Source organism: Symphodus melops, assembly GCF_947650265.1.
Source record: "Symphodus melops genome assembly, chromosome: 16".
In the NCBI taxonomy this organism is placed as follows: domain Eukaryota; kingdom Metazoa; phylum Chordata; class Actinopteri; order Labriformes; family Labridae; genus Symphodus; species Symphodus melops.
The window spans coordinates 10,722,829-10,736,747 of NC_136706.1; the positions used below are offsets into that span (position 1 = coordinate 10,722,829).

A 13,919-nucleotide genomic window follows, 5' to 3' on the forward strand; every position below is an offset into this window, starting at 1 on the left:
CCCCAAAATATTTGAGCTTTATTGTATCATCATTGTACATATGAAGGGGTCAAGCAAATGCAAGTCTACTTAAAGCTGGAATGGATTAATATACACAGCATGTAATACCAGTAAGGTACTTAGTACATGACCACCTTTGATACACTCCTTCTCCTTCTCATAGGAGGCATACTTTGACATCTGTAAACGTATGCAAGCATGGTCAAAAATACAAATTAGGCATTAAAGGGTATAGGTGTTTACATAACGAAACATTAACCATTTAAAAAAAGCACCTATTTATTTTGACTAGAAAAACATGTCTTTATATTTACAGGGTGGAAGTTTTATTGTGACATTCCCTTCTCGAAACTGACTCAAACGTCTCTCTGCCCGAGACTCTGTCCGCTGACATCGTTTTTGCAGATAACCGATGGGTCTTGTGGTTAACAAATGCTGCCTCAACATTTACTGCTTTCAGGTCTTTGACCTGACCCAACCCTTATTTGTGGAGTTTGTTCATACACAATCCACATTGTAGTGGAGTTTTCTTGGTATCAAAACACATAAACCATTATTGACATTCCTGCCATTGCCCTTGAACAAAGCATTGGCCTTAGAACTTGATGTAGCCCTCTGCCCTTCATTAGTACTGACCCTGCTGCAGTTTACTGTTGGGGTTGGTCCATTGGACATCATGAATTTCCTGTCTGGACGTGTAACTAGTAATAAAATTAACCTTATTTTGAACCAACATATCTGTATGTTCAGAATAGCAACTTGCGTTCCAATATTTATTATTTAATAAGACATTTGTTGTAAACTGTGTAATATACATAGAACCATCTCAGCTTTGCTCCCAGATTATTTACAGTGTGAAGGCGTCAAAAGGAAGCAACTACAGGCTTATTTATACCCACTAGAAATACATTTCTGTGCCATCACCTCTCTACATTTACCATTATAAAAGTCCATCTTAAACTGCTACAGCCTTAAGCTTTTCATCTAACTTTGGCCCTCTGCAAACAACGTAAACAGACTCTCATTTGTCAACGGAAAGTGACTGGAAGTAGTTCAAATGATCAAATCATTCTCAAATGAAATACTGAGTAAAGGTATGTACAGAGTTCAAAGAAGGTTCCATCTGAAAGTTAATATATACAAAATGTGTACAACAGAGGCTCAACAGGAGTCTATCAACAGTGACTTGGTAATTTCTGTAAGTGTGTACATTTAACATGTATGTACAAGTTTAAACTGAAACATTTTCTTTGATTGCTAAACCAGAAACACAGGGAACATAAAAATAATACGTATCATATTCTAGGCGTTGCTTTTCTTGTTGTGGTTCTATCCTCTTTTAGTTCTTTGAAATATATGAAAAAGCTGTACTCTCACTTATGTGTTCCTTTTGTTTCATTTGGACATTTTTTTCCTCGGAGTGGAGACAGTCAGATTGGCTGGCTGAGATTCTCAGGTGATCCCGAGGCTGTCGGTCATAGGCGGTCCATTCACATCTTGTGCACAGCATTGTGATCTTTTAACAAACCGAGCAGGTCTTGGAACCTGAGCCTCCACCACCGTGGTTGTTGGAAGGAGCTGGCAGGAAACAACACACAAGATATTAGATCTGTATATTAATGTAACTGTATGATGAAATAACTGTCCCTGTAGCAGCGTTAATATCATTCAGAACTGTTCAATTTATTTTTCCAAAGTATCACTGCACCTTTGGCTGCTTCTTTAGCAGCCTTCTCTTCTTCCAAGGCTTTGAGCGTAGCTTCATACTCTTCTTTTTTAGCGTTCCACTCCTTCCTGTTATTCAGGATGCCATCAAGCATGGGCTGGATTTGTGGGTGGAAGCGAGAAAACTCCTGAGAAGATAGAGCAAGCTTGGGTCAGACTAAAATTAGTTTAAGAAAAAAAAAAGTTTGCAAAGATGAATGGACAAAAACTAGCATTTTTAATTAGGGAGAAAGAAGCATTCATAGATATATATATATACACACATCAGTATGAAGTCCAGGGAGAAATTCAAATGTTGTTGCAGTCAATAAATGAGACTAATGAGTCAGGAATATTATCTGCTATACAAAACTCTGTATAACAGGTAAGACCTTTGTAAAGACACACGTATTAAAATTCTAGTTCATAGGCTAAAAATAAATATGAAGTCTTACCTTGTAGACAAACGTGCAGACAAAGTCAATGAAACCACACTGTAGCTTTGGAAGCTCTGCTGCTTTGTTCCTGTCCATCATGGGCTGAGCAGAGAGACAAAATGTGTTTAAAATACTCCTTATAAGCATCAGGGAAATAAATAGAGTAGACACGATTCAAAGTCGTAAGACTTGGAGCTTCTGGCCTTTTTTGGTTTTCGTACTTCTAAACTGCAAAATTCTCTTTCAGCCAGGAGTGGCAGCAACGAGCACATTGCTAATGACAGAGCTCCAGGTAGGATGATTTCTTTCTATGTAACTGCCAAGTTTCTTGGAAGGTGGTTTTATTTCGGATCCTGTCTCTATCGTGTGAGCAGGCCTATTCACAACTTTGGCTGTTGGTTCCAAACATTTGATGAGAATCGTTCAATTGTTCTGATATTTATTACACCAAATTGAAAACAAAGAAAATGATTTGTATATAAATGGATAGTGGCCGCCTGAAAAAGACCTCTAATAGACTAGCCAGTTATGAACTCATCCTAACATGTACTTTTACTCAGGTTCTCGGGTAGAACTTAACAATAATCACATTTCTAATATAACAATTCATAAACTTACGATAGGTTGCTGTTCTAACACTGTCCTCTCCAGGTCACCCTGCTCCCAAAACTCTGCAGCCACAGACAACGCAACCTGAAAGATACACAGAGAGGACAACATCAACCCCTCCAAACACCTAGTAAGTAACCCTTTTATCACCTGTGTGTGCGTCTCACCTTACTCTGAACCTCCCAAGGCTTGGTGATAGCTGACAGGTCACATGCTGTCATCATCATAGCCCTGAAACCGAAACGAGTTATATAATGAGAAAGATTTAAAACGAGACAGAAGGATTTTCAAGCTAGTTGGACTCACATGACGATTTCTTTCCTGGTTGTTTCTAGAGACATGAAGTCGACCCACTTCTTCTCATCCTCATATGTGTGTGAAAGGTCCACTATCTTCTGGAACATTGTTCTCTTCCTAGTAAGGCATGTTTAGAGGAACTACTTTACTTTTAAACACTCTATATTTTATAGCATTGAGTGAAGTGAAGCAGCAGACAAGTAGAGCGGGTAAGTGAGAGGTTTAGCTGACTTGAAATAAAGAGCCAGATCAGTGGCGATGATGGCGATGTCCGTGAGATGAATCACATGCTCAACCTGTCGCCTGTTAAGGTTCTGGTAGATGTTCAGTGACTGCGGGTGAGACAAGAGTAGAGAGAAATGTTAGGAAAAGGAAGAAAGTTGAAAGTAAGGGTTTGTTATTCTCCAGTGCACATCTTCTCTCTCTCACCTCGTCAGCCAAGAGGAACTTTCCAAACTCTAGATGGTGTCGCTCCAAGATGGATGAGCCATGAAGCTTGGCCAGAGGGTTGCCAGATCTGGTTGTTGAATCATTTCAGGTAGGAAATGGGATAAAAAAAAAACTGCTCAACTCTAACCTTCAAAGTAAAACGACTGGGTGCTTAAATATTGAAAAAGGTTCAAGCAAGAAAAACCAATAAGGACAGTACTCCAAAATGTGACTGTGATTGCCACACGTTTGTTTTGACCAGACGCTCTTCTTCAGCCCGTTACACCTGCTAGAGCTGACGTCAAACAAATTGATCTGTTGTTCATCCACTGCTCTTTGTGCCCTTGAATTGCTCAAAGCATGAGCTGAAATATTCTGGACCAATGGGTGAATTCGGAGAGGATGTTACTGTAGTTTTTAAAAGTTAGCCTGCCTTTAAGGTTCTTTTTTTTAATGAATGGCTCGATTGCAATGATGTGTTTCTCTTCCAGCTACAACGTGACCGTGTGAGCTGAGACAGGAAGACAAAACACACATTGAAGTTAACAACACCCTGAGCGGTGAAGATTTAAAAAACCTGAGTTGATAATTGACAGATTGAAAAGGAGTTACAGCTGCCTGCTGTCTGACACCTCTTTCAAACACTGTTTCCCACCATAGCGTGTATAATACAGTGATACTTTAAGTATTCCACTTGGGCTTCATCATTTACTCTACTTTAATCTAAATAGTTTTCCAACCATACGTTTGTGTGTGTGTGTAGCAAGAAGGCGTCTTTCAACCACATTTTACAGTGCAGTCCTATAATGTGCAATGATACGAAAGCTAAACCGTGAACGTTTTACATTTACTCAAGTGTTTGCACTGATTGTGCAAAGTGTGCGATTATAATGTAGCAAAGACCACTGACTTGACTTGGTATAAGTTGTTCGTCCCCCTGTGGTCGATATCATGGAGGAAGCCTGCAGTTATCATGGCCATCACTTCTAGATCAGTGTAGTATCGCTTCAGCACTCCAGTCTGATCAAAGTACAAAAAAATATAATACAATAAAAAACTAGGATCATTTTGTTTTTGAGGCTTTCAGATGTTTACAGATTCACAGATATCCAATAGCAGTAGAAATAAATGTACTATACCGTTAAGAGTGTAAACATGGTCTGTCCCACGTTGAAGCCATGACGCCAGTTGTGGTAGGTGATTTTTCTGTAACCTTTACTGACCGAGTACATGAACCGAACCAGCACCTGACAACAGAGAACTCTTAAAATATGTGGACCTGGTGCTTCAGAATCATTTATAAAAAACATATGTTTGTGGTGTTTCTGTTTCTAGATCACCTCCTGGGGGACCTGGAACTTCTTGACCACCCCGACCTCATAGTACATCTGGATCCCGCACTTCACAAGCTCCATCTCTGTGCATTTTAAGTCTGAAAAGTGAAACTCGTAGATCTCAAACTTCTTGATCAGTGGAGGTAGGTCTTTTTTCTGAAATGGAAACGGACACAACAAAGCACAGTCAGACAAGACAAGTGAAGCACCAAACTCTTTCCCTGAGAAAGGAGAAAAGTTTACGTTTTACCAGAATGTCGAAGAGCTCTTCCTCTTCACACTCTCTGGGTTCATTGCCATAAACCTCTCTGGTGTTCTGGGAGGGATGAGAAGAGTTGTATTTATTTCACAAAATAAAACAGTCGCGCTAACAAAGAGGTTGGACTGTTTTTGTTGCCTTGTGTTTGACGCATTCGATTTTTTTTTGTAGTCCTTCACTTCTTCCTACATTATGATGGTAAGAGCACTGACCAGGATGTTCTGAATCTCGTCGTCTCGACATTTGACGTGGTAGAGCACCATGTCTTGAGCGATGTCTTTGCGATTCTCGAGCCTGTTCATCTTGTCGTAAGTGTCCGTGTTCAAAACAGACCAGCCCAGGAACTGAGTCAAGGCCTGAGAAAACACAACATCATCATGATATGTTCAAGATGATTCAGAGACAAAGTCACAATTACATTGCTTTATACAAATTTATTTCACTTTCTTTTTTCTTTTTTATTGTGTATGAACAAGTCTGGAGCAGTAAACCGTTGTCGCACACGACAGAGTGTAGAGCTCCCTAAATGGACCTTCAAAATACCTAGAACTCAACAATGGATACTCCAAACAAGCACAACAATAAACAGACAGATACAGGATACAAACTATCATACAGTGTAAGTCATCTTGAACATTTTTTAAAAACTACATCTTGACCATAGGTATCACAATTTCTGGTTTTGAAAACTTCTAGTATCTCATCAATCACAAGAACGTGCATACGAGTGAGCACTTAATGACGTACCTCCATGAGCTGCTCATCCTGATCGTCAAAAGGCTTTCCATCTTTCCTGTTGTAAAAAGTGGCGATGCCGACAATCTCTTCTTTTTTGTTGACGATCGGCAACGAGAGGACGTTTTTGATGGTCCAACCACTGCTGTCTAGTGGCTCGGTCTGCAACAAGAAGCAATATTTGATGGAATGGGAACATCTCTGAATATCTCAGGACTGCTTGTCTGAAGTTGAAGTCGTCTCATTTCTCACACTTCTTGAATATATTACCTGAAACTGGAACGTCTCATCTGCAGCGGCATTCATAATGTTGCAAATCTACCGAGCAGAGAGTAAACCAGGTTATTCACAGTTCATGTATTCATTTAGTTTGTGATTCAATAGTTTGTACATATGCAATGAAACTAGACATACAAAACCACTCTCAGCAACATAAGTAGGCAGGCCGCTACTCAAGGCCCAGTGATCTGCAGGCGGATTGCTGTGTGAGAGAAAATGGACAAACTAAATGATATGCAACCAGATTTGGTCCAAAGACGAGCTCCAGAAAGATCTGTACTTACGGTATTACTTTGATGTCTTCCTTTCCATGTAATATATAATCAATTACTTTGTAGAAAATTACTTCCTGGGGGGAATAATAAAAACTGATTAAGTTATTGAAAAGAAAAGAGAAAAGGGCAACATCAACTGGATAGATATCTTATTGTGAGATGAATTAAAGGAGAAACTGTGTACCCTTCCATCAGGAGTGACAGGGCCGGAGTAAGGTGCCTGCTCGCCCATCAACACAGGCCAGATGTCAAAGAACTCCTGGAAGAAGATTTCAATGTTTAGTGCTTATTCCTTATTGATGATTGAGCAGAAACGTCTTATATTCCAGGTAAAAACAGAGGGAGACAGGTTACCTTTTCCTTTGTCATGTCTAGTAAACCGACAGAGTAGCGGTCACAGTTGAGGTAGGCTCGGACTGTGTACAAGGCTTTGTGAAACTGTCGCTCGATGTCCGTCAGCTCTTCAAAGACCTTGTTGGCAGACCACAGCAGCAGCTAGGGAACACATCAAACAGACAGCATTCACGTCAAACAGCCATTCCATGAAGAGTAACACATTCGAGGAGTGATGTGCAGATTTACAGCTTACCTGTCCTTTACGTGTCTCACAGCTGTGGAGGTAGCTCAGGTGGTAGATCTTCAAGTTCAAAGTGGCAATTTTTTGATATTTTAAAAAGAGCTTCAGGGAAACCATGGGAAAGGGAAATCAATAAAAATTGTGATAGGACAGATATTTAGGACATTGACAAACAATATTATATTTGGTGCTGTGTAAGAATATAGGATAAACATAAATTCATACACTGCAGAACAACAGACATTACAGCACATAAGATGCATCAATGTTAAATAAAAAGCTCAATAATCTCCTAAATGTCTATTCATTGGTAAAGGTCTAACTTTAAATTGAACAGGTTTAATTTGGATCATGTAAGGATTTCTTTAAATCTTGGTTCAGGTTCATATAAACATATGGGAGGGGGGACAGTGGGTCCTGTTACATGTAATAAATGTGTCATGTCACTTCTGTTTTTGTAAGCTGCTTTGAATTTCCTTCGGGATCAATAAAGTATCTGTCTGTCTGTGAAGCTTTTTGCCCTCAGAAACATTTTGTTAAACACCGAGGCACACCTCATAAACATGATCACTGACATCGAGTGACTTCAGCTAAGAACTCATAATACACAATGATCTAATATCTAAGTCTCTTTTTTCAGATGAGAATAAAGAAGGATACATAATATATTTATTCTAATATAGTCACTCTGGATCTTAGATTACTATAACAACTAATACAGCACAACACTTTATTCCATGCCAACTTATTCCAGCTATGTTTCATATATTTAATGGATTATTTTCAAATATCATGATGATCTTTTTTAATGCTAAAAAAACCCTGATGAAGAGTTTTAATTTTTGCAAACAATTTATTTTAAAAATTGTTTCGGGGCGCATTTACCTCAAAAGAGAATCCGTTTTAATGAATAGCTTGACTGTTCCTGTCAGTGAGATTTGTAATATATTTGTAATTTGTAGCTCATAATGTCACACATTAACTGATAGTCTCATAATGTTGATAAAGTCAATAATCAGGAAGCTCAGGACTCCCCCCGACACTGATATGATACACCGACAGTACTTTAGCCCTATTTTCTTTAGATGTGGTCACACAAAGGTCCGAGAAGTTGTCACTGTTTTTAGTTTAGGTCAAAAGAGGAACTGTTTTGAACTTGTGTTTCGGTAGTGGTGCAGTAGAGGACTCACATCTTCGTCCTCGGCAGTAAAATGCGGTCCCGTGGTCTTGTTAAGTACCATGATGACTGCCACCAGGTCTTTGCCGTTCAGGATGGGCGCTGCCAGAACGTTACGGGTTTTGTAATCAGTGAGTTCGTCCACGAATGAGCTGAAGTGCTGGCTCTGAAAGTCAAGAAAATACTTTTTTTGTTTTGAAATAACCTAAACCTTGAAAACAAAATGTGAACAGATAAAGGACTGAATGCAAGATTCATCTTTAATTCAAACCTTGAATGAAGTATTTGTTGTGTTTTATAATCAGTGAAATAAGCTCAATATGTATTAAGCTTAAAGACACAATTGAAGGCGTTCTCTGGGATACACTGTCTCGATACAGTGACTAGATTTGATCTGTTAGATTCCTGCTGACTAAATGCCAGAGCCATCTAATCCAAAGTAAGAGCAGGGCCTGATGGGATCTGGAAATAAATGGATTATGTCTGAAGTGGGATTAATATCTTCTGTGTTTCCAATTTCACCTGTGTGCAACCATCAAATGGTTTCATTGTCATTCATGAATTCATAAAGATTTGTAGACATATCCTGAATGCTAAATACAGAATTCACTTATTACAGTCATACTAATATTTGTAACTGGAGCTGTACAGTAAAGTGCTTTTATATCAGTGCGTTACTGTAACTGACTCACAAATAAAAGATGAGAAAGAGCATTAAATACTATTTATGGACTGATTTAGTATTAATACATTCATATAAAAACTCCTTCTTTAAATTGCGGTTTGAGGGATATTTTCCAAAATGTCCCAAAACAATCGTGTTTAAGAGAATGATACCTCAGTATGAAGACGCAGCAAGGTTTAACTTAGATGCTCAGCAGGATCTCCTCTCAAAGTGTCACTTGTTTTTAATGAGCACATTGAAAATCATCCTGATTACGTCATTTCATAATGAGGGCTGGGAATCACAGGGACTCTCTAAATACCATACGATACACTAATGTCATAATTGAGATATTACAAGACAATTGTGATACGTCAATATATCTGATTAAATGAAAGTATTTAATGAGGATATTTTAAATTTGCTTCACCCTTTCACTTCTTTTCGCTGCTGTCTATTGCTTCTTGTGTCCCTCAGTGTTCTCATTATTTTATCCTGCTGTCTATCTCTTCTTTGGCCGTGCAATCACACCACCCTCACACATTATCATCACCGTGAGGAGTCGTGAAGTTGAGACTAAAATTACCAGGGAAATGTGTGTACAACGCTACTGTATATTCAAGAAGGATTCATATTAGGCACCACCATAATAGCATCACACGAATCACAATGACGTTGTATTATAGAGCTATTTAAACTGTTATACAGTATATGTTAGATCTGAAGGTTAAAGGTGTGGCAATCATTTGATGGCGGTCTAATGAACGACTCTGTTATAGGCAACCCTGCAGAACTGTTAAAAATTGCCCTCCCAACCAGATTACTAACCCTCCTTACCTCTGTGACATCTTTCACGTTCACAGTCTTTTTGGTCAGGGCCACATGGCCGACTATTCCCATGTCCAGTGGATAGACGATCTCAGAGTCTGGTGGCACCACGCAGTCGTCCAGCTGTGCTTCATTGTTGACGTTGAAGAGCCTTGTGGCCAGCTCGCCGATGCCGTTCCGCTGTCTGTACATGAACAAGCTGCATCGGTCTGCATGGATCAACGTGCCGATTCTCTTCAGGATTTTAAAGACCACTTTTTCCATGTTGATGTTCTCCTGCATGTCTTTGATCAGGTCGTACATGATTTGGCTTTCCTCATACTTAAAAAAAAAGAGCAGAAAATAGGATTTAAAAGAAAATGTTGACCTGTTTTTAATCATTAAAAACATACTGAATTACCTGACTGAGCTCCTGGAACTGGCTGAAGTCAACCTGTTTCTCAGAGACACTGGACACCTTCGACATGGAGGAAGGTGTCATCTTCTTGGAAAAGTACTGTTTAGCAAATGCAGGGTTGTCATTGAGGAACTTTTCCACATCTTCCTTTTGCACACCCATGGCTCCGGTTTCCTCCTCTCCCAAGTCTTCTCCGGCTTCAGCTCAGCGATGCAGCTCCCACCAGGTCAGCTCCTGCTCTAAATGAGCTACCTCCAACTTCTCAGAGCAAAAATAAGAGAACAAATTCTAAACGGATAACGCACACTGATGTCAGTATTCCAGTTTTTATCCTCAAAAACATGAAATCTTGTTCCAAGAATTACACACAAAAGAGAAAACCAGAAGAGGGGGCACATTCAGAGCAGGTAAAACATTATCCCCCTGCTGTTGGGATGAGCGGACAGTGTGTGGGCGAGCCCTGAGGAGGAGGCAGAGGGCTGAATCCAAACAATCCTTCTGTCATCAGCAGATAGGGCTGAAGGTTAGCAGGGATCTGCCTATGCTCAACTTGTCACCTGATTGTCTAGTAATGGAAATGTTGACCAAATGATCCAGCCTCCTGTGTGCTTCAGTATAGTATAGTTGTGACCGTGCAGGTACAATACAACATAATAGATGATCTGATTCAAACTGACAAAATATGTGTCAAATAAAAATCATTGCATGGCTCTCTTTCTTCCTCTCCCTCTCTCTCTCTCTCACACACACACACACACACACACACACACACACACACATGCAGGTCTAATTGTACAAGCTCTTTAAGTCCTTATTAAACAAGGCCTCCTCTGGCATAAGCCCTATTTAGTTAGGACACTAGCTGATTATCTCAGCACCCCAACACTCTGTCTTTCTCTTTAATGCAGTCTGCATCACATTGCATTTCTGAGTTTCCACAGCAGTGACTGGTATAATTATACTGACATTATATATGTTAAAAAATGTCCCCAAAAAACGGATAGAGTAAAGAGACAGCCAGATTTGTATGACAGTAATTCAATATGTATGAGAGAGTGACAAACAAAGACGGACCCAAAGTAGAAAAAGATAAAGTTAATCCTTTCATTCAGAGACAGGAGGTCTCGGCTATTATAAGGTTCCATAAACACCTTAAACAAAAGGTCAAATAGATAATCTGCTTCCATTATAATAGACTACAGAGTGTGTGTACTTGTTGCGACTCCTGTGTGAAGACAAAAACTGAGCACAAGATGGATGCAGTGTAGTAGTGCAGGTTTATTTACCAGGACTTATCTTAGTGAATTGTGATGGCATGATAAAATAGTAAGTAAGTAAGTAAGTAGGATTAGTAACAGTACATTAGTAACAGTAAGTAAATGTGATCATAGGAAAAACAAAACAAAGCTGAGGCGAATGACAATGATTTTTTTTTTTACAAATGTTCAAAACTGATAAAGATGAAAAGGCAGAGGGCAGGAAAGCTACGGTTAAAGAGGATTTCACCTTGATAAATCATGGTTATCTGTTAAAATGTGTAATGAATTTTATTGTGTTTTAATGTTGCTGATCTATTTAAACAGTTTAAGTTTAGTGACTGTAAATGCTCAATAATATTCTGTTATAACTAAGGGATGGGAGAAAAAAAACCTTCTTTCGCCTTGGCCAACTTTTTTTTACATTGAATTAAAGAAGGGACGCCTTCAAAGCCAAAGAACCAGTTACAGTGACTAATAACGTTGTACATATAATATTTAAAGGTAGAAAAGATCATTTGTTAACATGTGCTTTCATTTTCACTGCCAATTTAAAACAAGCGATGAAGTCACTTTTATGTTTTATTCTTAGAAGCCGCAATGCCGACATTGACCACAAGAGAGCAGCAGAGCCATAGCAGCGGCACTCGTGCGCTGCTGTGGCTCGTATGACTCGTGCTCACACTTCTGTTGCTTGGGTCGAGCTCTTCAGCTCGCCTTTTCTCCCTCTGCTCAACAGGTGCGTAAATACGTTGCCTGCAGCTGTTTAGGTATTTTCTTTTCTTTATCCCCGTAATATCCATCCATGACCGACAAACTAGGGGAGAGCCTCCCTTTTCTCCGCACTTCTTTGTTGTTGCTTCGTGTCTTTGATGGGATGCATGTCATGAACGAGCTTCACCACCACCAGGGTCTGGACTCCATGGGGGGATTAATCCCGTTGACGCCCAGAATCTCATTCTCCAAACAACTCATAGAGTCTAAGCGGAAAAGTATTTCTGTCAGGTGACATTTCCATGTTATTCATTGTCATAAATAGTTGCCTTAATTCACTTGTCTCTTCTAATTGAACTTGTAAAAACAGCTCTTCTGTATATGTAGACAAAAAGGTAAACAGCACTGTAACACGAAAAGGTGCTGTGCACGTGCGTAAAATGCGCAGGTCACCTTTTCCGCTTTGAAGGCGCACAATACATTGCAGCTGCTGTATTGTTACATGAAATATTTTTTTAAAAAACTGAAATGGCTCGGTCTCAGTCTCATACGTTTTTGGGAGCCTTTAAAATAATGAATATGAGCGAAATACAGCGCTTAACATACAGGGAACGTAACAATACGTACGCACGTAACGCACGCGGAGGATTCCATGGTTGCTATGGCTCGTTTCTAGGTGCATCATTTCAATATCATTATTTAAACAAACAAAAACTCTACAAGCCACGGAAATTGTTTCACGACTTCTGACATCCTGAGCAGAATTAAAGTCTTCCAAAACCAAACTATAAACGTCTGTCATGGAAAACGTAAGGTAGAAAATAAAGACAACACAGAAACATTTGTACTGTAAAAAATACAACTGTCTGCGATGTCATGTCTTGCCCCAGGATACATGACGCTAGACGTTAGCAGTTATTGTGAAACCGGCAAAGTACCGTTCCATGGCGGTGGGCTCCACTTCTCCTTCAAGGCAGTGGGGTACATCACTGCTCCAGCAAACTGCTCCGTCCACTCCACGTCTGGCTGCCATTGTTTCTGCCTGTAAAAGACGAACAGTGTTAACACAGGGAGAGGCTGCTTCGACAGGAACTCAGCTGTGTGCACAAACATCTTCTCAGCTACCTGCATGATGCCAGAGAGAGACTGTGATCTGATTGGTTGAGGCTGCTGTACTTCTTTTACCAATTAATAAATGAAAAGTAAATGAGAGAAAGCTGCAAACGATGATGCATGTCACGGCAGAAAGACTCATCCGTTTATTAATATAACACATAATAAATAATACAATTCTTTATATATCAGCTGCTTTAACACAGGAGGGTAGCCAAGTTTGCTTCATTCAATTCATAATGGGTAGAGCTATTTTACTCATCTTTACACTTACTGTAATTATACTGTATATATTTGTGTTATTTTTCATGCTTTTATTTTTACTTGCTATTGTTCGTGTGCAATTATTTGCACCAACTTTTTGTCATCAGCCTATTTGAAGTTCTTTCTTTTCGCTGTGAATATTTTTTATTGAGTGTTTATGAAAGGTGATATATAAATAAATATTGAGTATCATGACTCAGTATGGCTGTAAACACACACTGCTCACACACACACATTAGTTAACAAGACGATAATCTGCTCACCTGAGACTGACTAGACACATGTGTCCTGTTTTAAGGTCAGATAATCTAATGCGAACTTTAAGGAGGACATTAGTTACACATATGTAAATGACTTATCTTCCTCTGGCCAATGACGTAGTGTAGTTTATTCTTTTGCTGTTGAAAATACAGGAGTATGCTCGGTGTGCTGCCACCTATCGATATGATTTAGACCCACACATAACATCAGCGTTTAATTCAGTATGGTAAAATGCATTGGAAGTAGCCTAAGGTTAAATGATGATACCTTATTCATTGTCTCTTCTATTTCTGCTGTTTTATTTTACCCA

General features: G+C 39.3%; 1 protein-coding gene across 2 annotated transcripts; it reads right to left on the reverse strand.

Annotated features, from left to right (window-relative positions):
* Positions 1-2: 2 nt before the first annotated feature.
* Positions 3-13,146, reverse strand: LOC306837243 (rod cGMP-specific 3',5'-cyclic phosphodiesterase subunit beta-like). 2 transcript variants are annotated; one of them, XM_079364842.1, is made up of 25 exons: positions 13,097-13,146; positions 12,910-13,013; positions 10,005-10,259; positions 9,614-9,925; positions 8,126-8,278; positions 6,948-7,037; positions 6,713-6,853; positions 6,543-6,617; positions 6,368-6,432; positions 6,219-6,285; positions 6,075-6,122; positions 5,817-5,966; positions 5,282-5,425; positions 5,061-5,126; positions 4,817-4,966; positions 4,616-4,723; positions 4,387-4,496; positions 3,477-3,564; positions 3,279-3,379; positions 3,057-3,164; positions 2,918-2,981; positions 2,760-2,834; positions 2,160-2,243; positions 1,709-1,853; positions 3-1,578 (listed from the first exon to the last, which is right to left on the reverse strand). In XM_079364842.1, the coding sequence occupies exons 3-25, from the start codon at positions 10,161-10,163 to the stop codon at positions 1,520-1,522; spliced, it is 2,562 nt and encodes an 853-aa protein (XP_079220968.1). In that variant the 5' UTR covers positions 10,164-10,259; positions 12,910-13,013; positions 13,097-13,146; the 3' UTR covers positions 3-1,519. The 2 variants fall into 2 exon arrangements, with proteins under 2 accessions (XP_079220968.1, XP_079220967.1); XM_079364841.1 differs by lacking the exon at positions 13,097-13,146 and having other exon boundaries at positions 12,910-13,090.
* Between the last annotated feature and the right edge of the window lie 773 nt (positions 13,147-13,919).